Source organism: Artemia franciscana, chromosome 10, assembly GCF_032884065.1.
Source record: "Artemia franciscana chromosome 10, ASM3288406v1, whole genome shotgun sequence".
Lineage (NCBI taxonomy): Eukaryota > Metazoa > Arthropoda > Branchiopoda > Anostraca > Artemiidae > Artemia > Artemia franciscana.
Genome location: NC_088872.1, coordinates 43336705 through 43361850, shown reverse-complemented (window position 1 = coordinate 43361850; position 25146 = coordinate 43336705). Strand labels below are relative to the sequence as shown.

Genomic DNA, 25146 nt, shown 5'->3' with positions numbered 1-25146 from the left:
GTTAAGAGTTATATTTGTGTTTATTAATAAAGTATCGAATCGTATCATTTTATTTAAACACACATATATGTTCAATCTCAAAACAGCGTTCATTTCTAGTGCTGCAAATTAAACTTATCAAACTAACTTATCAAAAAAGATACAAGTCGCTTAGAGATACTATTTTGGGGATTACATCAAGCAGTTAGTGGTAACGAACAGTAATAAGGAGAAACCCGGCTCAATAGTAACCGAAACTCTAAAAAACTGAATTTTTATAACAATAGTCAAACAGTTCGTGGTAACGAACTGTAGTAAGGAGCGACCCGGCTCAATAGTAAACGAAACTCTAAAAATCGGAATTTTGATGCTAAAATATACATCAAAAGAATCAGATTTTCATGCTGATTTTAAATATATAAGTTTCATCAAATTTAGTCTTTGTCATCAAAAGTTATGAGCCTGAAAAAATTTGCCTTATTTTAGAAAATAGGGGAAAACACCCTCAAGCTCCTATCTACAAAAATATGGAATTATTTTTGCCAGAAGACAAATCACGGGTGCGTGTTTATTTGTTTGTTTGTTTTTTTGTTGTTTTTTTTCTTTTCTCCAGGGGTCATCGTATCGACCAAGTGGTCCTAGAATGTCGCAAGAGGGCTCATTTTAACGGAAATGAACAATTCTAGTGCCCTTTTTAAGTGACCAAAAAAATTGGAGGGCATCTAGGCCCCCTCCCACGCTCATTTTTTCTCCAAAGTCAACAGATCGAAATTTTGAGATAGCCGTTTTGTTCCGCATAGTCAAAAACCATAATAACTATGTCTTTGGGAATGATTTACTCCCCCACAGTCCCTGGGGGAGGGGCTACAAGTTACAAACTTCGACCAGTGTTTACATATAATAATGGTTATTGGGAAGTGTACAGTCGTTTTCAGGGGATTTTTTTTGGTTGTGGGGGTGGGTTTGAGGGGAGGGGGCTATGTGGGAGGATCTTTCCTTGGAGAAATATGTCATGGGGGAACAGAAATTCAATGAAAAGGGAGCAGGAATTTCTAAAATTACTATAAAAAAAACAATGAAAAAATAAAGATGGAAAAGTTTTTTCAATTAAAAGTAAAGAGTAGCATTGAAACTTAAAACTAACAGAGATTATTACGCATATGAGGGGTTCTAAAAATACTTCAGCATAAATAGCGAGGTATTTAGGAGGAGATAAATACCTCTCTCTTTATGCTATAGTATTTTTAGTAATTTCAACTATTTATTCTACAGCCTTTCTGATTCAGGGGTCATTCTTAAAGAATTGGGACAAAACTTACGATTTAGTGTAAAGAGAGAGGCATTAACGAGGGTACAAACCCCCTCATATACATAATAAAAATTAAAGAATATAAAAGTTTGTTACGTAAGTTAATACTTAAGTTACGTATATTTTTTACTAATAAAAAAATTCGTTAAAAATTAAAATTTATAGTTGCCTTTTTATGTAACAGAAAAATTGTATGGCAACTAGGCCTCTTTCCCCATCCCTTATTTCTCAAAATCGTCGGATCAAAACTAAGAGGAAGCCATTTAGCCAAAAAAGGAATTAATATGCAAATTTCATTTTAATAATTTATGTGTGGAGAGCCAAAATCAAACATGCATTAATTCAAAAACGTTCAGAAATTACATAAAAAAAACTAGTTTTTTTAACTGAAAGTAAGGAGCGATATTAAAACTTAAAACGAACAGAAGTTACTCCATATATGAAATGGGTTGTCCCCTCCGCAATCCCTCGCTCTTTACGCTAAAGTTTGACTCTTTGCCACAATTCTGCTTTTTAAAACAATTAAAAGCTTTAGCGTAAAGAGCGAGGGATTGCGGAGGGGACAACCCATTTCATATATGGAGTAATTTCTGTTCGTTTTAAGTTTTAATGTCGCTCCTTACTTTCAGTTAAAATTAGTTTTTTATGTAATAACATCAAAAGAATCACATTTTAATGCTGATTTTAAATATATAAGATTCATCAAGTTTAGACTTACCCATCAAAAGTTACTAGCCTGAGAAAATTTGTTTTATTTGAAAATAGGGGGAAACACCTCTTAAGTCTTAGAATCTTAACGAAAATCACACCATCAAATTTGTCGTATCAGAGATTCCTACAGTAGAAGTTTCAAGCTCATATCTACAAAAATGTGGAATTTTGTACTTTTTGCCACAAGACAGATCACGGATGCGTGTTTATTTGTTTTTTGTTTGTTTTTTTCCAGGGGTGATCGTATCGACCAAGTGGTCCTAGAATGTCACGAAAGGGCTCTTTCTAACGGAAATTAAAAGTTCTGGTGCCCTTTTTAAGTGACCAAAAAATTGGAGGGCACCTAGGCCCCCTCCCACGCTCACTTTTTCCCAAAGTCGCCGGATCAAAATTCGGATATAGCCATTTTACTCAGCATAGTCGAAAAATCTAATAACTATGTCTTTGGGGACGACTTAATCCGCCACAGTCCCCGTGGAAGGGGCTGCAAATTATAAACTTTGACAAGTGGTTATATATAGTAATGGTTATTGGGAAATTTACAGACGCTTTCAGGGAGATATTTTTGGCTGGGGGGGGGGGGTTGAGGGGAGGGGGTATACGGCGAAGCTTTCCATGGAGGAATTTGTCATGGTGGAAGAAAATTTCCATGAAGGGGGCACAGGATTTTTTAACTTAAAAACAATGAAAAAAAATATGAAAAAGTTTTTTCAACTGAAATTAAGGAGCAGCATTAAAACTTAAAACGAACATAAAATTATTACGCATATGAGAGGTTCATCTTCTCCTAATACCTCACTCTTTACGCTAAAGTGATTTTACTGATTTCAACTATTTATTCTACGGCCTTTGTGATTAAGGGGTCATTCTTAAGGAATTGGGACAAAGTTTAAGCTTTAGTGTAAAGAGCGAGGTATTGACGAGGGGTGAACCCCCTCATACGTAATAAAAACATACGAATATAGAAATTCGTTACGTATGTTAATTCGTAAGTTACGTATATTTTTACTAATAAAAACGTTCGTCAAAATTAAAATATCTAATTGCCTTTTCAAATAACCAAAAAACTGGAGGTTAACTAGGCCTCCTCCACCGATTCTTTTTTCTTAAAATCGTCCGATCAAAACTATGAGAAGGCCATTTAGCCAAAAAAAAAAAAAAATTAAGCAAATTTCGTTTTAATTATTCATGTGTGGACAGCCAAAATCAAAACATGTATTAATTCAAAAACATTCAGAAATTAAATTTTTTTTGTTTTTGACTGAAAGTAAGGAGCGACATAAAAACTTACAACGAACAGAAATTACTCCGTATATGAAAGGGGCTGTAAAGTTTTTTCTGTTTTAAAAAGTAGAGTTGAGAGAAAGAGTCAAACTTTAGCGTAAAGAGCGGTGCGTTGAGGAGGGAACAGTCCCTTTCATATACGGAGTAATTTCTGTTCGTTTTAAGTTTTAATGTCGCTCCTTACTTTCAGTTAAAAAACTTTTTTTTTTATTTAATCTACTAAAAGCTCGATCCGGCGATTACCTGATCTAAAAATAATTCTATTCAATAGCTAAACCCGCCAAAATTATCTAATGCGAAATTATATCAATACACATGAACTTTTTAACTTTATCGTCAACTAAATTTGATACAACTATTTAATATAAGGAAATGCCTACCATAGCTGAGTCCCGGCATTATTCACAATCAAAGATATTCACAAAGTGTTCTATTACCAAGCATTATATAAATATGTCTAGATGGTACGACAAAAGAAATAGCCAATCAAAGCTGAGCAATTTATCTCAATTTAGCGACATTTGGTTGCACACTTTTTAAAGCACAAGAGGCAAGAATTTTGGCCAGATAATTATTTTTTTCCAAAACAGAAAAAGTCGATACAGTCACTTTTTATGTCTATTAATTAATATTTGAAAATTCAAACAATCTTAATCGGTATAAGCATAACTGATTACATATTTCTGCTGTTTTCTTCTCGTTTAAAAAGGCCTTCGTCTTTTTTCTACTGTTTTTTTTTTTTTTTACATATATTCTGCTTTCCGAACAGATAGAGCCAATAGGAAGTGTTCTACTTTCTGACGTAGGCTAAAATCAAAATAAACAAACTTTTCCTAACAAAAGTAAAGAGAGACTTTAAAAAAGGAAGCAGGCTACTGTTAGTTCAAACAAATATTAATGAACTTAATATTCAATAAAAATGAATAGAAATCACACGAGATAACATGGGTGCCCCCTCCCCCACTTTTAAAAATGAAACAGTTTTTTTATTAACTAGGAATACAATAATAGAATGGGATGAAATGAATAGGCGATAAAAAAATTTATATTATCAAATAAGCTGTATTTGTCGTACCCTGTATGATTGAAACCTAAATGTACCACCACACAATCAGACTATACAGTTCTTTGAAGATATGAATCTTTGAAGATAAGGGATGTGGTGTATATTGGCGCACCTGGTTAAAACCATGGTAAAGCAAAAAATTTAAATCTGGAGGTTAAAATGGGGTTCTTGACCCAGTCACATTCTAAATCAGCTCTACCATCAATTTCCAGCACACAAATAGGCGTCTTGATCCTCGAATTATACAAGATTTTCAGTCTAAACGAGCTAAATGCTGACCAAATATTCAAGTCCAAGTTTAAAGTCTATTTCAACGAACTTAGTCTAAGCTGCAAAATTTCTATAACGCAACGTGAAAATGAACTATTCCTTTTACCAGTGCAAAAAGACCTACGTCAAAGCTGTAGGCGAACTCCAACCAAAACGAGCTACAGGCTAATTTAGTGCTAAAACAAGCTATGTCCTGATCTGGTGCGAATATGAATTAAGTTCAAGCTGGAGAGAGACTCGGCGCAAACACGACCGAAGTCTTTAGTCATTGCGAAAATGAATCGTTCTAACCTGTTATGAAAAACGAGCTAAGACATGACTGAGGGCTATAATGAGCTAAGTCCAGGCTGCAGGCTGACTCAACCAAAAAGGAGCAAAATCGTGACATTACAAAAACGACCTAAGTCTTAAAGTGGTACATAATGAGCAAAGTCCAACCTGGAACGTTTCGGGGACGCGGCGCAAAAAACAAGAAAGTTCTCAATCAGTGCAAAAACAAGGTATGCCGAAGCAGCGGAATGACATAGTGCAAAAAATTATCAGAATACTGACTATGGGCAAGACAAGGAAAGTTCAGATTCGGAGCAAAAATAAGATATTTTATTATTAGCAGACTGGCCAGGTGAGTCCCCACTTGACGTCTAAGTAGAAGTTCAAGTCGGATTTCAAAAATCAGCCAAGCCCACTACAGACTGTCGGAGTGCAAAAATGTGGGGTATAAAGTTAGTTCTGGCATACATTAAATTTACCCCCCTTTTTCTTCCAGCAGGCACAGAAACGCCCAAGCTATTTTAGTTTTGATCTCTTGAATATCTACATTTAAATTGTTTTTTAAACTTAAGAAAAATTATACAAACAAATTAACTATATGTTATATTGTTTTCTGGCAGAACTAAGTTAAATGCCAACATAAAGAGCAGACAAGTTATGGTGGAAGGAATAGCAATTGAGTAGTTTTGTAATATTTGTGTATATATAATAGAAGTATTGTGCAGCTATTCTCCAATTTCATAAGGAAAAAATTTATATTTTTCAGGGGCGTCAATTCACAGCAATGTATGAGAGGACAAAATTTAGGGGAAGGAAGTGTTTTGTCAGGTTTTTTTTCGATTTTTCGAACGAAAATAAAAAAAAAGTATTATTCATTTTCAATGGAAATCCAAAAAGGATATTTTTCCAAATCAAGGCTTCTAATTGATTATATTATTTTCATTAAAGCACAAGCTAAATTTTAGCATAAAATGTGGGAAAACGTTTTGATATTTAGGACAGTTATTATACATTTTAAGTTGCAATTTTTCCTTAGAACAAACTTGTCTTTATTTAGCAGCAAAATTCAAGGACAGCACCTCTTTATTACATCGGAAATTTATTGAACTAGGTGAAAAAAAAAATTTCAGGAAAGGATCTACGTTCTTAGAGTGTGATTTTAAGCTGCTACTAGGTGAAAAAAAATTTCAGGAAAGGATCTACGTTCTTAGAGTGTGATTTTAAGCTGCTACTAGGTGAAAAAAAATTTTCAGGAAAGGATCTACGTTCTCAGAGTGTGATTTTAAGCTGCTACCTCAATCTGCTTCCTATTTTCAAAGCTTTAAAGATTATGTAAAGACACCTGTCTTAATTTTGAAGAGAGATAACTAAGCTTTGCTAATGTTCTATCTCTGTTTGACTTTGTGCTTGACATCAACAGTAGGCTTAAGCAACGTGGTACCAAGGATTTGAGAAATATATTAAGACAAATTTATTTGTTGTTCAAATTTAGGATCCTCCTTAAAGGACGTTTTAAATCTTACTGGCAGGAGAGGATCGGGTGTATAAAATTGAAACATCTGTCAAAGCCCATTTGTGTGTAGATCTATTTCTGAAGGGTTTATTCAACTAGCATAACATTTTTCGAAGCTCCCTAAAAGTCAGGGTCCTAGACAGGGGTGAAAACTACAACTGTGAGCTTGAAAATACCTTCCTGTGACCTACTTTGGCTTGTAGAACCTTGAAATTTATTCATTTAGCTCAACAGCTTTGCAAGATAACACAAAGCTGCTTTCTTAGGGTTTTTCTATCAAGCTTCAAAGAGTTTTAATTCCTTTAGGGAAATCATTTTGAGAAGTTTGCAGTTTAACAGCTCCTTGAGTAAACAGTAAATTGAAAGAATACTGAGTCAGCTAAATTCTCACTTGTGAAAAAACAATTGGTTGTAAATAAGTTGTAGAGCTAGAAAAATTAAACTTTAATCGACTTAAAGCCAAAATTAGAGCACATGCAGGTGTTTGAAATGTCAGGCTCTCCCACCTCCCTTTTCTAGGACTTGTGACCTCACACGAACTTGTAGGACTTTGTGATGTGTGAACCAAAGCTTCAGAAAGGGACTTAATGCCCGAATAGGGGTCTGAGAAAGTTGTTAGAACCTCATGCTTCAATTTTTCCAACTTATAAGGTTTCACAAAACTGCAATTTAGCCAATAGCTCTTAAATTTGAACAAAAAGTCAAATTTTGTTAAATATGGGTCAAGCCTGCTTTGCCAAGGACTACACTGTAAGACAAGCACCCTAAGCCAAATAATGAAGGTATGCTTCCTCAAACTTAAAAACAGGTGGCCAAGACTAGATTAATCTAAATGTTATCGACATGCTACGTTTTAACCAGCTCAATTTTACAGATATGCTTGTTTTTCCTTCCTGGCTTTGCTTTCTATTGCTATTAAATAAAAAAAAAACAAGTTTTTCCAACTGAAAGTAAGGAGCAACATTAAAACATAAAAGAACAGAAATTATTACGTATGTAAAGGGGATTGCCCCCATCCTCAAGTGTTTTAGTACTTTTAAAAAAGCCTCCTACAATTCTAATTAAATAACCCTTGTGTTTCAGGAGTCGTTCTTAAAGAATTAAGACAAAATTCAAACTTTACCATAAAGAGCGAGGTAATTGAGGAGGGGGAAATCTCCTTCATACACGTAATAGTTTCTGTTCGTTTTAACTTTTAATAATACTCCTTACTCTCAACTGAAAAAATTCTTAATTTAATTTCTGATCGTTTTTAAATAGTGCCAGGAAATCTGGCTCCACCTCCATGGAGAAATCCCCCTCCCCACAGAAATATCCTCTGGACAATTTGATCCTGGTGAAAGTTTACCCCAGGAAATTACCCTTGACAACTCCATGTGTAAGATTGAGATAAAAAGAGAAAGCATGACATTTAAAAAGAATTTTGTATAGGAATTCTGGCAAATCCTCCCAGTGTACAATTTCCTTGACAAGTTCGCCCCTAGGAGACTTCCCTGCTCATAGAATTTATCCTGTAGAAACAGCCCCAGCAGAAAATTTGCCCCCTCCCCGTCAACACGGAAATGTATACTTCATAATAACAAATACTATGTGTAAAAAATGGGCAAATTTTAAGACTTAAAGACCTCTCCCCTGGGGCTGGGGTCATGTTATATCCAAAGACATAGTTATTGGGCCTTTCAACTACAATGGGCAAAATGGCAATCTCAAAATTTTGATCGGATGCTTCTGGAAAAAAGGGGCTGGGAGTGGGCCAGGTTACCCTCTAATCTTTTTGGTCAAATTCATTTTTTTAGAGTTTAGGTATTATTGAGTTGGGTCACTCCTTATCAAACTGTTTGATAATCCACTTTTTTCAACAAATAGGAAGCATTAGCAATCAGGTTTTGGTTATGATTCTACAAGGTTTTCAAGAATACTATTCAGTTCATTTAGTTATTGATTTACAACATGAACAAAACACGAAATTTGTAAGTTGTTTTAAAGCCATGAGTGTATTAATTTGAATTTGGCAATAAAACCCAAAAGCCAGAAACACTTTCCCTTAGTGCTCTACATTAGATTTACAAGCTTTCTGTTAGGTGTAGATACCAAATGAAGAGCTGTGCAAGCTTACAGACATTACACTTAAGTTTCCAGAGGTTCCTGTAACCTGTTATATTTTTAAATCCTATTTAAATAATATGTTTATCCACTCAATTCTATTCTAATCACATAGGTATAAAGTATTTATAAGTGAAGAATACAGCTACCTGTCATGAAACATCACATACAATACAGCACAAGATGAAAATCAGCAAAGAAATTTACCATTTAAGATCCTAAATAGGACCATTAAGGGGGTGGGGTACATAGTCACACTGAAAACATGATATTTGGAAAAATCACAAAGAAACAAATCCAGCAATAGCCTACTACTTTTATTTACTTAACATGTTTACTTATGTGGGGCTGCTAATACAGACTTTTACTGAAATAAATGCAAAGAATTAGAAAATTCACAGTTAAGGGTTTTTTTACTACCTTGAACACTGGTAGGCCTATGGTTAGGTGAATGGAAACTTCAGGAATGAATCCAGGGCTAAAAAATACATTTGGAATATATTTCCAAGCTACTGTGTCTACCTTTTTCTTATTTCTAGGTAAAATCCAAAATTAAATTTTGAGAATTTTAAGCTATATCAAGAATTTTTCCCTAAATTTAGGCAATAGGGTCAAATTTGAGTTAACTACTTTTCACCATCTTAGAAAAGGGTTAGATTAGGAAAAATGAAACTTTCAGTAATGAATCCAGGGCCAAAAACATACTACTCTGGGAAGGTATTGCCCAGCTTCTATGTTTACTCTGGTTATCTCTTCAAAATGGGGGACTGCTGCATGATTGGAAAACATCTTATATAGCCCTGATCCATAAAAAGGGATGAAGAGACTCTGCAGAAAATTACCATCCTATAAGCATCACTTCAGGTGTCAATAAAGGTGTTGTACAGTGGATTATAGCCTTCTTCTCTGAAAGATCACAGAGTTTTTGATTCACAAGGAACTCCTTGTTTCTTTTCTCCCACAACTGTATTAAGTGACATACCCCCAGGGCACTATTCTTGGACCAACACTTTTCAGTGTCTATAGAGGCATAGAAGTAATTTCTTTAGCCAAAGAGTCATCAATATGTGGAATGAACTGTCTGAGGAAACAGTTTCTGCAACTTCAACCAACACATTCAAGTCCCACCTATATAAGGAATGGTTCTGCAAGGGGTTCCTTTATAAATGGGAAGCTGTAAAGTCCTCCACAAGAGTCTAGATCAACAACCACAATCTACACCAAATGAATTTTTTTTTCATTTGGAGCATCACAAGGATGAAAAATTTAGGAAATGTATTTGCAGGTCTTTGAAACCTCATAAACTGGAATTGAGCAAAATTGTGGAGCTGAAAGTAGTAGTAGACAGTAGACAGACAGTAGACAGTAGTAGACAGGTTTAATAGCAAAAACTTGACAGCTATTGCTGATTTGTGTTTCTTTACAACATATACAAAATCAAACTACACTTGTAAATATAAATCAAACTATAAATATTAACTCTTATTATACATTTTGACAAAAACCAGGACAAAAGAATTACCACATTGGTTTGTTCTTGCTTTAATGGGTACTAACTTATCTTGCTTTCTTGTTCTTGATGGTAGCACTTTTGTTGTACTTTGTTCCAGCAGAAGACCTATTTTGCAAGGTTTCACTTTGATAACATAAAAGTTTTAAATCAAAGGTCATTTCACTTTAGAGGGAGAGGGGATGGAGGTAAGTAGGCATACTTTAGAAATACCTCCCCAGGACATACTTCAGTCTGTAGACCCATCCCTAAAGCTTCATTTTACTAAACTAGCCTACCCCTTTCCAAAGAAGCATAAAGTAGCTAAACAAGAATTTTACCTGAATACACCTAGATTTATACATCTTTAAATCTCTCAGCAAAGGTAGGCCTATGAGGCTGTAATCACTTTTCTTTTTCCCTCATTTGAGTAAAAGATCAGTTTTATAGCATAAAGATCATCAAAGACTAGAAAATACTGGAAATACTGTTTCAGCATCGGAAAATTTATCAAACCACCCAAAATTTACCCAAGACCTGCTTAATGAGGACAATAACCTTGACTAATTTAAGACTTACTTGTTATGTTCATATCACCACCTGCCAAAAACATCAGGTCTTTCAAAGCCAATTAATATGATAGAATATTCAAACAAGAGTTTATTTATCCTTGATCAATGAGCAGATTTCTGCAAAAAATCTATCAGGAAAAACAGAGTCTATTTAATCATCGACCAGTGAATCACCGGAATGACACTCCTTCATTTCTATTGGCTGATTCAAAATCAGGCCATTTTTAGTTCAAACTTCTCATTTTGTAGATGGCAGGACCGTTAATGGACACCTTTGAACATACATCCGAAATACACGCTCCCGAACCGAATGCTGTGGTTAGGCTAATAGAAATAAGCTGAAGACATTTAAAGACATGGTAACCAGAACTGTTTTGACGACCTGTCATTACGATGAACCGAGGGTTCTATACCAGTTGGTAGAGTCGCCTTCAAGAAATGTGCATACCGTTTACCAGAAAAATTTCCAACAGCCCAATCAGTTTTACGCAATAAAATTGTAGCGCGGGGACAGTTTCAGTAGCGTTAATTCATGAAAATATACCGGGAAGGAGGGGGATTTTTTTTATGATTTCAATAGAAATACCAAAAAAAGCAATTTTCAATGGAAATATACAAAAAGGTATTTTTTCTAAATCTACAAGAGGCAACAAATCCAGGGGACACATGTCCCGCCATAATTTTTGTCATTTATAGACAGTTTTGTCATTTATAGGCAAACCAGCGTCAAGACACCATTTAACTTCTGTTTGGAGCATTTAAATCTCTAACGAAAAATTGAAACTCCAATATAGTCCAAGAAGCCACCATAACTGATACTAAGGTCAAATCAGGGGCGGATCCAGGATTGTAGTTAGCGGGGCGCATAATAGGTTGCTTCGATAAACTTGCAGACAAAGAAATACCAACAATTTAAAAGGAACCTCAACATTTATGCGTGTAGGTCATAAATTTAATCTAAAATCTGGTGAGGGTTAAAGTTCTAATAAATCTGTTGAAATAAAAATGGTATAAAAATGTTGATAAAAAATAGTAAGTAAGAAAACCTACCCCACAATGAAAAACTAAAAAGCCGTTCAAAATCTATAAAAAAAAATTTGATATTTAATATTTTCTGCATAATTTTTCGCCTTTGCACTTCTAACCACTGTAACGAGTGACTTAAGCTTTGTCAAAAAATAATAAAATTGTCTTGAACATCTTTTGGGGTCATGCATTCTTTGTGACACAGATCAAACCATTTAGAATGTCGCCTAACTTTGTGGCATCGCTTAGTAATTATGATAGTAATGAAAAGTAGGAAATGAGGATGAAGATATAACTTTTATATTCATAAAATATATATTAAACATTAAATATTAGCTCTTTTAGGGGTGTAACAAGAAAAATAGAACAAAGAGACAGAAATACATAGCAGACATTTAAAATGAGGGTTTTAAGTACAGGTAATAAAGCATTAACTAGTCACTATTTCTTTTTAAAATACTGTTTTAATAAACAGTTTCAACTTTGACGAAATACCAGAAGTTACTATTCGAAATTTCACTTTTCGTAGCAACGTAGCGTATCTTTCCGCTTTTTAAAGTTCTGTATATTTTGCTTAAGTTGCAGAATTCACACTTTTATAAGAAAAAGTCTATTCTTTTATTTATACTCCCGCCATATCAAGGAGGCACACTCGTGGCTCTTTAAAGAGGCGAACCACGACAATGTTAAGCAATCTTCGGTTCCAGTGGTCGCAGAGGGATGGGGAGGAATGCATTTCGTTGCCCGAGCTCCAACTAAGAAACCTGCCAAATTTCATCCCCCTCCGATTTTTCCTTCATGGGGAAAATCTGGCCGAAAGTTTCAACTACCCAACCCCACCCCCCTTTAACGTTGTCCGATCGGGCTGAAATTCACAAGTTAAGGTCCCCTAGGGCCCAGGAGCTTATCCGCGAAATTTCAGCTCGATCCGATAACTCCTTCCCTGTTTTCCAGAAACCACGCATAGCCACTTAATGTTCATATTCTCCTTTTGTTTTTTTCTGCCACGCCTACAGGTCACAGCCGACATCGGATCTGGGTGTACGAAGACTCATTCGACGCGGAATTCTCCGAGTAATATTCCTGGAAAGTTTCGTCGGAAAATCTTAACCCCCCGATTTTCTAGCTTAGAAAAACCCATTTCCCCATAAGAGCCCATGTTAATTTTTGAAATTCTTAAAAGTTATTTAAAAGTTATATTTATACACATGCAGGTATTTCGACTTCAAACATGCCCGGTTAGCTCAGTCGGTAGAGCGTGGGACTTTTAATCCTAAGTTCAAGTGTTCAAGTCCCTTGTCGGGCGGTTTTTTGTCACAAAATAGGAAAAAAACTTCGTTTTCTTAAAGAGTTAAAGAGGCTGAGTCCCAAAGTCGAACCTTAAAACGTGGAGGAATTAGGAGAGGCAGTCCTAATTCCTGTAAGAGGAGTACAGGAATTATTAAATTACATCCACCATGGATTGCAGAAAAACGTACAGAAATAATATGAAAAAAACTTCATTTTCTTAAAGAGTTAAAGAGGCTGCGTCCCAAAGTCGAACCTTAAAACGTACAGGAATTAAGAGAGGCAGTTGGTGGGCTGCCGCCCCCCAAACTCCCCGCTTTTAAAGACTCTTTTGTACAGGTTTTTTGTTGAGGGGGGCTGCCGCCCCCCTAACCCCCCGCTCTTGGCTTCGGAAAGGCCCTCTTTTAATTAACAAAAAATTGAAATGAATGAATAATGGAATAACTTCGAAAAATGTTAAACACAAGAGGACAGGAGAACCATTGCGCCGAAACTAGTAATTAGTAACAATGAAGTTGACCACTCCATTTACATTTTAACATAATTATTGAAACTGTTTCCCAGACACAGAGCACACAAGCTAAGAGCTGGGGGCGGGGGTAGGGTAGCAAACAAAAGCCTGTTTTGTATTCTTTGTTAATTAAAAGAGGGCCTTTCCGAAGCCAAGAGCGGGGGGTTAGGGGGGTGGTAGCCCAACAACAAAAAACCTGTACAAAAGAGTCTTTAAAAGCGGGGTTTGGGGGGCGGCAGCCCCCCAACTGCCTCTCCTAATTCCTGTACGTTTTAAGATTCGACTTTGGGACGCAGCCTCTTTAACTCTTTAAGAAAACGAAGTTTTTTTCATATTATCTATTTATTACACGGTCAATCTCCACATAAATATTTCGGTGAACTTTTATAATGGCTAGTCCTGTCAGTCTAGAGTCCTATCAGTTTAGAGCTCTTCGTTAGTATTTCCTCTTCTATTCATCCTAAAATATTCGAATAAAGACTAAAATCGTCAGAAAAATATGAACTCCAATAAAAATGCATGTAGGTATCAGCTTTAAAATAAGTATATGAGTCGAAATACTTCTTAAAAAAATTACTTGTTTGTTATTTTTGTATTTGATGGGTATAGACTGGTGATTCAAATCTCAGGTTTTCAAGCTGAGGTAGATTTCTAATTATTTCTTTTTTAATATTGAGATTTTCAGATATTCAATGTAAACGTTTAAATCTCGACATGTCTGTTGAGCACAAAAATAAAAAATTTAAACATCGGCTCAGATTTAGCATTAAGTAAGAGAATTGTCCTGTAAAATTTTGATTTACAAACAACCAATCATGGAAATATGATTGGATGGCATGTATCAAAATAAGTATAAGATTCATCTGCATTACATATAGCAGTTTATACAGTTTTATGAACAAGTATATGCAACCCCTATACAAAAACATAGCTATATTTTATGACTGGCTGGTATTGAGAAGCTGAAAAAATCTGAAATAATACTGTAGTTGCATTCCATTTCCGTGGTCAACTCAAGTAGTGTGAATTTTTACTTTTTTTTTCAATATTTCATTAGTAAACGTTTGAAAAATCGATGCCATTCCACTGATTCAAACTGAAAAGTCAGAGACCCATCTATACCAGTTAGAAAAACAAATAAACACATAATTATTTGCCTTATTTTATAAAAATTTTGTCGAGAATCTAATTTTCTTAAATGACTACTCCGACCTCTGAAGGAATATTTCGACTCATATAATTAGTTTTAAGTGTATACTTATACGCACCTTTATTAAAGTTTAGGTATTTCTAGAGGGTTTGGCCTTTCTTTTACGGTTTTAGGATAAACAGAGGAGGTGATGTGCCATACTATGCATAGCTTTAACTAGATGAAAATAAGCTGTAAAGAAGCCAACGTTTGCTCAGCAAAATCCAAAACATAAATTAATAATATATCTGCACTTCTCATACATTTACTTTCTATCATACAAACCCCCTTAAAAACAGCAATGTTGTAAAAACCACCCCGCTTCGCAAAAAAAGCAAACTCAAATTTTATGACAGCCCAAACAAATAATGATATAGGTTTCTTTGTCTCTGTGCCATAGCAAGACTCGAAAACAAGTTCTTGACAGTAAAAAGAAGTTTAAATGTTAAGTTTCTTAGCCCCGTTGTAACAGCAAAATCCTGAAATATAATTTCGACAGCCTAAAGAAGTTTGGATTTTAAATTTCCCGTCTTGTTATTACGAAATGAAGATTTTTGCCTGCCAGTAGGCTTTTGTCGCAATACAGACAGATTCCCTTGATAAATACTTTTAGGCGCTACGTGTTACCAGTAAAATCTAACAATACAAAATAACTGAAACATAGTTTCAAACTTGTTTGTGAAAAAAAATAGTCTTAACAATTAAAAACTTATTAAAAAGTCAACTACTAAAAAATCAATTACAAAACATAACTTTCGTCTCAACCCCAACCGCAGCAAGTGGTTCCAACCACTTGGGGGTGCGCGCCCCCAAGCGGCAACATGTGGGTGAAACACGTAAGGGGGTGCCCCCCCCCGTGTCCCCCACCTGGATCTGCTACTGGGTCAAGTAAAACAATTTGTGATAACAAACTCCAAGTAAATAGCGCATGCGGCTCAGTAACCGAAACTCTAAAAAGCAGAATCTTGATAACAATAGATACATCAATAGAATCAAACTTTGATGCTTATCCAAATGTGTAAACTTCGGCAAAATTAATGGTACCGATCAAGAGTTAAGTGCCTGAGAAAATTTGCTCACTCTTGAAAAAGGGGTGAAACGCCCTTAAAACAGGAATTGATCTTAATTAAATCTTTTTCCATCTGAATCAACATATCAGAGAAAACTAACGTAGAAGTTTCAAGCTCATATGTGCAAAAAAGGGTAAATTTGCATTTTTTTTTTTTTTTTAGGTAGAAGAAAGATCATGGATAAGTGTTTATTTGTTGTTGTTTTTTTCAGGGTTGATCACATCAAACTAGTGATCGTAGAAGATCGAGAGGGGGCCCATTTGATTAGAAATGAAAAGTTCTAGTGCCCTTAGTTCTAAACACCCACAAAACATGAAGTGATCTTAATGAAAATCTTTCAATCCGACTCAACATATGAGAAAACCCAAACGTAGAGGTTTCAAGCTTATATGTGCAAAAAAGGGTAGATTTTTGTTTTTTGTTTTTGCCAGAAGAAAGATCATGGATGAGTGTTTATTTGTTTGTTTTTTTCCAGGGGTGATCATATCAAACTAGTGATCGTAGAAGATCGAGAGAGGGCCCATTTGATCTGAAATAAAAAGTTCTAGTGCCCTTTATAAGTGTCAAAAAGTACTGGTGTGCCGCTAGCCCACCTCCCATGCTCATTTTTCCCCAAAGTCACCGATCAAAATTTTGAGATAGGCATTTTGTTCATTTTGTTCAAAATCTGATAACTATGTCTTTGAAGATTTTCATAAGAGAATTTTATGCATAAACAGTAGCACATTTGAACTTTACATTTTTGATTATGAACCAAACAGAACAGCAAAACATTAGGATAGTAAAACTTAAAGTATTCTCCTTTAAAGTCACACTGATAGAGGTAACTGGGGATTTTTCAAACAACAGAGACATCCTGTCAGATAATGAGGGGGAGGGGATCTGCCATCTTCTGTAAAAACTAAGGTTTAGAGGACTTTTCAAGAGGGCAAATGAGGCTGCTAGGGGAACGTCTACGACTACAGCACTACATACAAAGGCTCTACTACAGCTTCACTAATGGCTGCAAGGAATTTCGGAGTCACTTTTCTCATTCATTTAGAATGATTCACTAAAAACGTCACGGCAAAATCATTTCGATTCATACTTTGATAATTTGACACTTTCTTAAAAGAAAATGGCATACGTATCTTATATAAGAGGTGCGAAGCATTGATATTCAGCGAATAAACTTCATTTGGGGCAGGAATTGGATGTAAAGGTGAAAGAAGAAAAGATTGAAGTTCCATCAGAATCTCATCCAAAATCTAACGTTGGTCTTTATTTCCGTTTTAAAAACTTGCCTTTTATTTAACTTCTGTCGATTTTTTAAACTAGCACATTGACTGCTTTACCTGAATAGGAAGGAAAATCACAGCGCGCGCCAATCCCAACAGTCTTTACACAAAATTTTATCAATTACGTAATAACGATTAAATATGAAAATAATCCCTAAAAAGATATACATTGCACTCTTTCTTTAGAGGGTGTGTGTGGAGGAAGACCTGAGCTGCCAAAAATGACTTCTAAGGTCATGATATTTGTTCTTGGGGGGGGGGGGCTATGGAAAAGGTGACGAACCTAATTCGGTATTTTTGCCGGTAAGCACGTGAATGCGAAACTTTTCCGTACTCAAAATATTTATGAAATAGGAGAGGAGCTATGACACCGTTAACATTCGTATTGTAGGCCTAGTCCAAAATATATTCTTCCAAATGGAGGGATGTTAGAGGGTGAATTTACCCTCCCTAGTGAAACAGCTCTAACGAAAGACTGAAACATTTTACAGTAAAGATGCACTTTTTGAGAGTTCAAGCACCCTCTCCCTACAAAAGCATCTGCTAATGTCTCCCCCTAATGGGTGTGTATTTTCGCAATTGTGTATAACGGTTTGTAAAGTTGCATTTAGTTTCTATATATTAGCCGTCCAATTTTTTAAGATGGTGCGTATGTTTATGGGCGACGGTGCCACGTCAATGCAGCGTTGTTTTGTAACTTTGAACATGCTTATGTAGCTTTTTGATGTTCCAAAACATATTTGCTGTCTTAATTTTTTTCTCGAAATAATTTCAGCCCTCCTTGTTGCACAGAATAGTCGAAATCAGCACTTGTACGGTATGATATCTTTCATTGTTTAAAAATATTATCATAACTTTGAATTTTCTTCGAATAATTCCTTTCACAATATTTCATAAGTAGTTTTTGATCCCTTGGAGGAAGAAATCCAAATAAAAAGGCATTCTTGACAGATTTTCTTCTAAAAAATTTAAACCTGCCACATAGGGTCCTGCAATGTAATAATGACGTAATTTTACTATTATTGTCTCCATTTTGGGAATAGTTTTCTTCTTTTTCTGGTGTTACACAACCTTTTTTGTGCTTGTAGCATTTGATATGCAATTTTGAGCTTCATTAATTTTATACATTCGGTTTCACCATAAAAGGCAGATCATTTTCATTTACACCTTATTAATAAATTCTCTGTTTTTAGGGCTGCGGCTACTATGGGTATATGTTGCTATTTGCTTACAGTTAGTAACCACGAGCTGTTGGAAATCGACTTGCTTCATAATGTAGTCAAGTGCTTGTAAGCTAGTCTCTCAGTCTTGTCTTGGAAACTGTAATGAATTGAATTGGCTTGTGCATTTGGCTAAGTTTTTGGGTTTTGTATAGTGGAGTTTTAAAAAAGAAGAAATCATTTTGTTTGAAAAGTGAATTAAAGGGAAAAAGAGAGCAGGTCACATAGCAGTTTGTGTCAGGCCGGGATAATAAAATAGACAGGAAATTACTAAAAGGTGAAAGAAAGTTAAAATATTCTAGACGTGAGAGCTATTTTAGAAGTTACTTTTCGTTTGTCACTCATTTTTTTAAACTTTTTGACCCAAAATTGATTTTGTAAATACTAAGCCAGTCGACAGCCATATTTTTTTCTTTTCTTTGATTTGTTGTATGCCAACCATTAGAGAATTGAGAGGTATAAAATTTCTCTTATGGAGCTCACAATTGTTAAGGTTGCATGGGTTGTTTCTCCCTGGATGCACATTTTTTAACATGTTTGTTGTTTTTTAACATTGTTTGACAACCCATTTCATGGGTTGTCCCCTCCGCAATCCCTCGCTCTTTACGCTAAAGTTGGACTCTTGAAAAACTTTAGCGTAAAGGGCGAGGGATTGCGGAGGGGACAACCCATTTCATATACGGAGTAATTTCTGTTCGTTTTAAGATTTAATATCGCTCCTTACTTTCAGTTAAAAAAAACTAGTTTTTTTATGTAATAGTAAATAGGACGCACAACCCTCTTTACCAAGTCAACACTGCTGCTGTGAATCATATCGGCTATTGAAAAGAGACAAATGACAATGCATGGAATACGAGCAAATCCCTTTATAGGAGATTTTGATGACATCTGATTTTTCGACTAAAAGAAATTGCAGATAGCGCTATAGTTTTTTGTGGAACTTGTATTTTTAATTCTTTTACCGTCATCATGCTCCTACAGCAGTGGATCTAGAGGGTTGGTTTTAGGGGTAAAATACCCCCAAGAACATCAAAAATTACACTAATTACAGTGATAGATAGGTGAAAAATACAAACTGGGAAGCCCGCGTTACGTTGATGCCCCAAACCTATCCAAACGTTGATTTTGTATCCACCACCAAGTGTTAAGAAATCAAACCTTTATCATCCGTGATAGACAATGGTGCCTCTTAGAAATTGTCTCAGGGATTGGAAAGTAATAAAAGGAGTTGTGTTTTTATCAGGAATTAAATTGGAGTAGGAAGCCTACTTTTCATAGTTGTCAAAAGGAGATTTGTATGGTTAATTTTTTTTTTTTTTTATCTTCGCCGACACTTGAAGACTTTGGGTCGAAAAAGATTGCTTTTTTAAAGAAGAGAGACGTTCTTTGTAGGTTTTTTTTTCGAATCAATCCCCGTTATATTTTATTCACGCAGTTTCCGTGAGAGAAATTGGGCTTGCACTCTTACGGCTTGTATTTTCCAATAATTGAGGACTCTGTTCCATTTCGATGGTGAAAAAGACACCGCGGAAGACAATGCATTATTTCTGACTGATTAGCTCATCGATTCCAACGATGACTTTAAAATTTAAAATACTGGGAATATTGTTGAAACATACGCGGCTTAGCGTAAGGATTCAAGCTAGGGAAACAATTAGCAGCATGGAAAAATATGTGTTTTTTGAAACGATAACCTATTTGAAGCAATATTCTGATGTTTCCAGTTAGAGATTGTAAAATCAAGGCTCTGATAATGTCTGTTTTAAGTCAGCGTATGATCTTTATGACTGTGACCACCTCTGCAAAGAGAAACGAGTGATTTTTCACATCGTGTAATCGCGCTAAGAGGGATGAGACCGACAGCTGCACTGTGGATCGATAATAATTTTAGGCCGTCCCTTGACATTAAAAGTGATCCCTTTTTGTTCATTTTGACATTTTGCTCTCAAAAAGTCGTCCAGCAAATTATGTGTATCAATTTCCAAAGTAAATGGAATCAGCATGTTCAAGGCCATAATTTCCAGATTTCATATTGTTATCTTAAAAACAATCTTAAAATCTTAAAACAATAACAATATCTACAACAATATCTTAAAACAATATCTTACGTGCCAATCAAATGCAGAGAAAAAAAAAAAGTAATGAAGATTTAAGATGAATGCTTCACTTCCTTCTTTTTATTTAATAGTAAATATTTGAGCAGAGTTTTTTTTGTGACAAAATAATATTAAGCTCTTTCCTTTATTTTCCATACAACTTAAATGCGCTGAAATAAATGTGGTTATTACAATATTGGAAATATCAGAGTAAAAAGCAGAAAAAGGTTAGGATTTGTGAGGAGACTCAATTTTAACATAGGCGCAAGCACCTACAGCAAGATGATTTAAGCTATATACAGCATACAAATGCTTAGCAAGTTTCAAAGGCGCTATGCAGCACTTAAGACGACATATGAATATCACACTTTATTTGTTACCTCTATCCCAGGACCCATCGTTGCCGGGCAGAACGAGCCACCCAGTTCTGGTTATAACACAGAACACTTTAAATATGAACATTAAGCCTTCAATGATGAAAAATCTTAATTTGATCCCTCAAAATATTTTCCAGTCACACACTTTAAAAAGAATTAAATACTTTCACTTGACTTTTACTTTAAATCTAACTGGTCACATTTTTTTCTTTTAATTTTTCGTTTCTTTTTCTGTATTTTAACAGTGCTGAAGAACTTACTTTGACAGCAAGTTGAGTGATGTGCTAAACCTGGCTATTTGCTGTTGTTTGCAAAAAAACAAAACAAACATGCTGTTTCTTTAGCGCAACAGGAAACCTAATCCACTTGACCTTGCATCGTTTATGTTTTCAGATTTTACGTGAAATTTATTATACTTCTAACTTCAAACTGGTCTTAAAATTGTTTACTTGTTTGCTTACTAACTCAAATAAAGCAATCAAACTTTTTCGTTAAATTGAGTTCCTTTCATTATTCAATGCATTAAAAATCAATTATTTCGATTCCTTAAATTTCGTTTTAAATCCTTCAATCCACAGTTATAAGTAATCGATTTCCGGAAGAGGGGGGGGGGGGTGGTTCACCACCAACAAAACGTTTATATGAATTCAAGGGTATCATTGAGGGGGACGGGAAAATATCCGTTGATGTTAAAGATATCTTTTTCGGTGTACTTTTGTTCATAAATTGAGAAAACTCCTAGATTTTCAAAAATACTTTTTTAATTTATTCTCGTTTAAAAAAAAAAACAGAAAAGCTACTCCCTCTCTAAATTCAAGAGATACTTTAATGTCTATTCATTTAAATGAGTTTGAGATAAGCCCTTACAATCACGTCTCCCTCCCCAAATTTCCAAATAGATCTCAATAAACCTAAACAAATTCTTTGCATTCAATCACCTTTCTTGTTTATGGTGAAATAAAAACAAAAATCTTAAAAGTGTAGTAGTTGCGTAGTAGTTGCCCAAGAAGTACTATTAATTGCTATAAAAATCTAAAATTCCACACGCATCAAGAATAACTTATTGAATTGCAGATAAGAAGATTTCGTAACCTAGAATGGAGGTAGATTCGGCTGTATATTTCTTATGTTTTTGAATGTTTTTTACAGTCTTCTATCTTTGGATGGATCTTGAGGAGACCCCATTCCCCCTCCTCATTTTTCTAGCATTTTATTTAAAATAGGATTTCAGCAATGAGCGTTAGCAGCCCTTAGATTCTGTGATTCTGCAAGCTGGTAAAATATATTTGGTTTTCGGTTTTGATATCTTTAAAGGCAGTTGATTCTAATGAAAGATTAGCGTGGTTTCTATATTGCTTCGCCTAAAATATCTTTTTTTATTATCGCTCTTACATTTCTTTTAGTTAAATGTTAGGTCAAATCAAAAGATATTGTCCTCTTTCAGAAACTCTAAAAACGAAATTGTACAAGCAAAAAAAAAAGAAAAAAAAGAAAATGTGGCCGCATTCAAATAATCTTGTTGTACATTCCATATTTAAATAAATATGTTTTGTTTTTCGACTATCTTATTATCTTAGCCTTTTAGATTGTATGTCTTCGCCTACTCATAGAGTCCATAAGCAAGTTTACAGAAATAGGAAACAATTTTCGTCAATATTCGTATTGATCACAACTATATCCACGCCAAGTTCCTGGACATGTTCATGCTAAGAACAGACTGCAGAAAAAAAAAATTATTGCTATAATGCTAAAATCAGGCCTTTATATGCTTATCATGGCATTTAATTCTGCAAAAGGGGGGATATTTTCTCATTACAACCTGTATTCGTTCTAGTGACCAGACTGATCCCCCTACATCAATCAGATGATGCATCAATACTTGACAGGAACAAAAAGAAAACCGCGTGTTTTCTTCTTAAAGTAAAATAAAAAAAATGCATTTTCAAGTGAAATTAAAGAGGTAAAATTATGACAGAAAAATTGTCCTTACATGAAAGGCTACCGCCCCCTTGCGTTCCATACATTTGACGTTAGTGGCTAACTAGTTCATTCACTAAAAACATTTTAAAAAGGAACAAAAGGGGCAACTTGCTACTGCAAGTGCTTTATTTACCGATTGAATTCCAAAAAAAGTGGAAATCTTTGAAGAATAATATAAATCCCAGCAAATAAACTCTGATATTTTTTGGTATTGTGAAAAGAACAGTCATACTTTTACACTAAGACAAATTATTATAAGACACAATTGCGCTAAGGCAAATTAGATATTTAAGTTTTACAGGTTTTTCAGTGACTAGGGCCAGTGTCTGTTTCTTCCCACCCTCTCTTAAAGAATACCCCGAGGATACAAAAAACATGTATCTAAATGGCACCCTAACAGACTCTGCACCTTGGGATAATTGTGCTCCCTTGTCCCTTTAGCCACGCGACTAGTTTTATTTTGGTTAAATGAAATCATATCAATTAAGGCAACTATCAAAAATGGTGAGGGGAAAGGGGGAACTAAAAATTGATTTACTTTTAAGCCTGGAATTGGCTACTCAACTAAGTTAAATTCCATTGGAGCCATAGAAATAATTATATTCACACGGGATAGGCTAAGCAACCTGTACCCCTAATAAATTTGACGATAATAAAAAGAAACCCACCTTTAATCTTTTTAATTCCAGAAGAGGTTATATTTTCTGCACGAAGCATTTTTAGTTTTCTTTCAAGTTTTTCAGTAAGTTTAAAGTACACCTGTCCTATGAGAATCAAAGCGAGTATCCAAATATCAGATGATAACACGTCTCCGGCATAATCTAAGCTTTGGAAGTATGCCATTCTACCAATTGCATATTAATTAGAGACCTCAAAAACGTAAGCTGGACAGGTTCTTTATACTGCTTATAATGAACTGACTACGAATACTAATGAATTAATGAGAGGGGGTCGTTGTATATTTTTTTTCTTATGCCTTACTATGGTTCAAACAAGGTCGTATTAGATAACTTTACAAAATAGTACATGTGTTAGACGTTTATTTGATTATATTAGAAAAAAGTGTTTGTGAAGGCAAGTGAAGAATCATCTTAGAACTCAAAACAAGCAGAAATTATATTATTTATGAGGGAGGCTTCCGCCCCATCAACAACTCACTCATTACGCTAAATTTTAACGAATACTCAATTGAAAGTATTTTTGAGTGAAAAAATATTGCCAGTTGGTAATTGCAGACGTTCTATTTATCGATTGCCTTTCAAAACGTTTAAACTAACAGTTGTATCGTGCTGTAGAAAATGTAAATATTGTATATGAACATTTAGGTTAGTTTAGGGTTTAGGGTTTATTCCCTTTTCGAATCAAGGCTTCGTTTCTAGGGCGATTGCGAAAAAAAGCTTTTATCACCAGGACCGGATTGATTGGCTCTCTCTATATATTAAATAAATATACCTGCATAGTATGTACGTAAAGTATGCACCTATAGCATACACGTAACGTAAAGTAGCATGTAGTAGTATAATATGACATGAACTTTTACGAATATCATTTTTTAATATTATAAAGTATGTATTATATTATAATAAATACGTCAATAAATCTCATCCAGCAATGCAAACTTAAACAGATATATTTTTAATTATTTAAATAAATCATAACTTATCTAATATCGTTAAAAACAATTTTATTTTGATTTCTTTTTTTTGATTTGATGGTAAGGCGGGGTCCTTTCAAACCCGGTGCCCGATTAGGCACAATCGCCCTTTATCCGACCCTGTTTACCACATTGCTCTTCTATTGAGTATTTCTGCTTGAAGCATTTGTGGAAAAAATACACTTTAGCTTAAAGAGGGGGGGGACTGAGTGGGTGGCAGATGACAGCCCTCCTTATTTATAGGATATTTTTTTACATTATGAATTTTAATGCCAGTCTTTACTTTACTTTGAAGGTCTTGCTTTTTGTTCTTATTTTAATGTCTGTTCACTTTTAAAATATATTGATTTCATTTTATTTAGTTTATTCATTCCGATTAGTATGTATCCGATTAGTGCTATAACAATTTGAAATTTCATATTACTAGCTATAGATATAATGGCTGGTTAGAATAATGAGCTGCCTTGTATTTCATTTCGTTATTTTGTATGTTGTTAAATGACTTTCCAGTTACTGAAACAAGATTCCTTTCTTTTTCTTGAATCTTTATAAGAAAACTTACTTTTCCTACAAAAAGTTGTCGTTGTAGCAGCTGAGGATAGACAATAGAAATCCAATAGAAAAGTCTGTTATTGCTTAAGTAATAGCTCTTCGGCTCCTAAGACAAAATACTTATTTCTTATGCCTGGCTTTTGTAGTGTGAGTAAAGCACTAATTGTGCTAATTTTGCCGTGTATCAGGATTCTTCCATAGCCTAGTTTGAACTTGTACTCCGTCCGTCCACAACACGATTTGTGAGATTGTGATTAGTAAAATGGTGCTTTGTTTTGCATCGTGGCATATCTCAACAGTAACCAAAACTCTAAAAAGTAGAATACTGATATCGATAGATA

General features: G+C 34.8%; 1 protein-coding gene across 3 annotated transcripts in view; it reads right to left on the bottom strand.

Annotated features, from left to right (window-relative positions):
* The window catches only part of LOC136032219 (long-chain-fatty-acid--CoA ligase 1-like), a 139715-nt gene extending 116265 nt beyond the window's left edge, over positions 1–23450 (bottom strand). The window contains exon 1 of one of the 3 annotated variants that reach the window (XM_065712432.1): positions 23268–23450. In XM_065712432.1, the coding sequence (XP_065568504.1) occupies positions 23268–23442 (175 nt within the window). In that variant the 5' untranslated portion in view covers positions 23443–23450. Of the gene's footprint in view, positions 1–3663; positions 3736–10573; positions 10759–23267 lie in introns of those variants that run through there. The other 2 variants (XM_065712433.1, XM_065712434.1) reach the window with 2 other exon arrangements.
* Positions 23451–25146: the final 1696 nt, after the last annotated feature.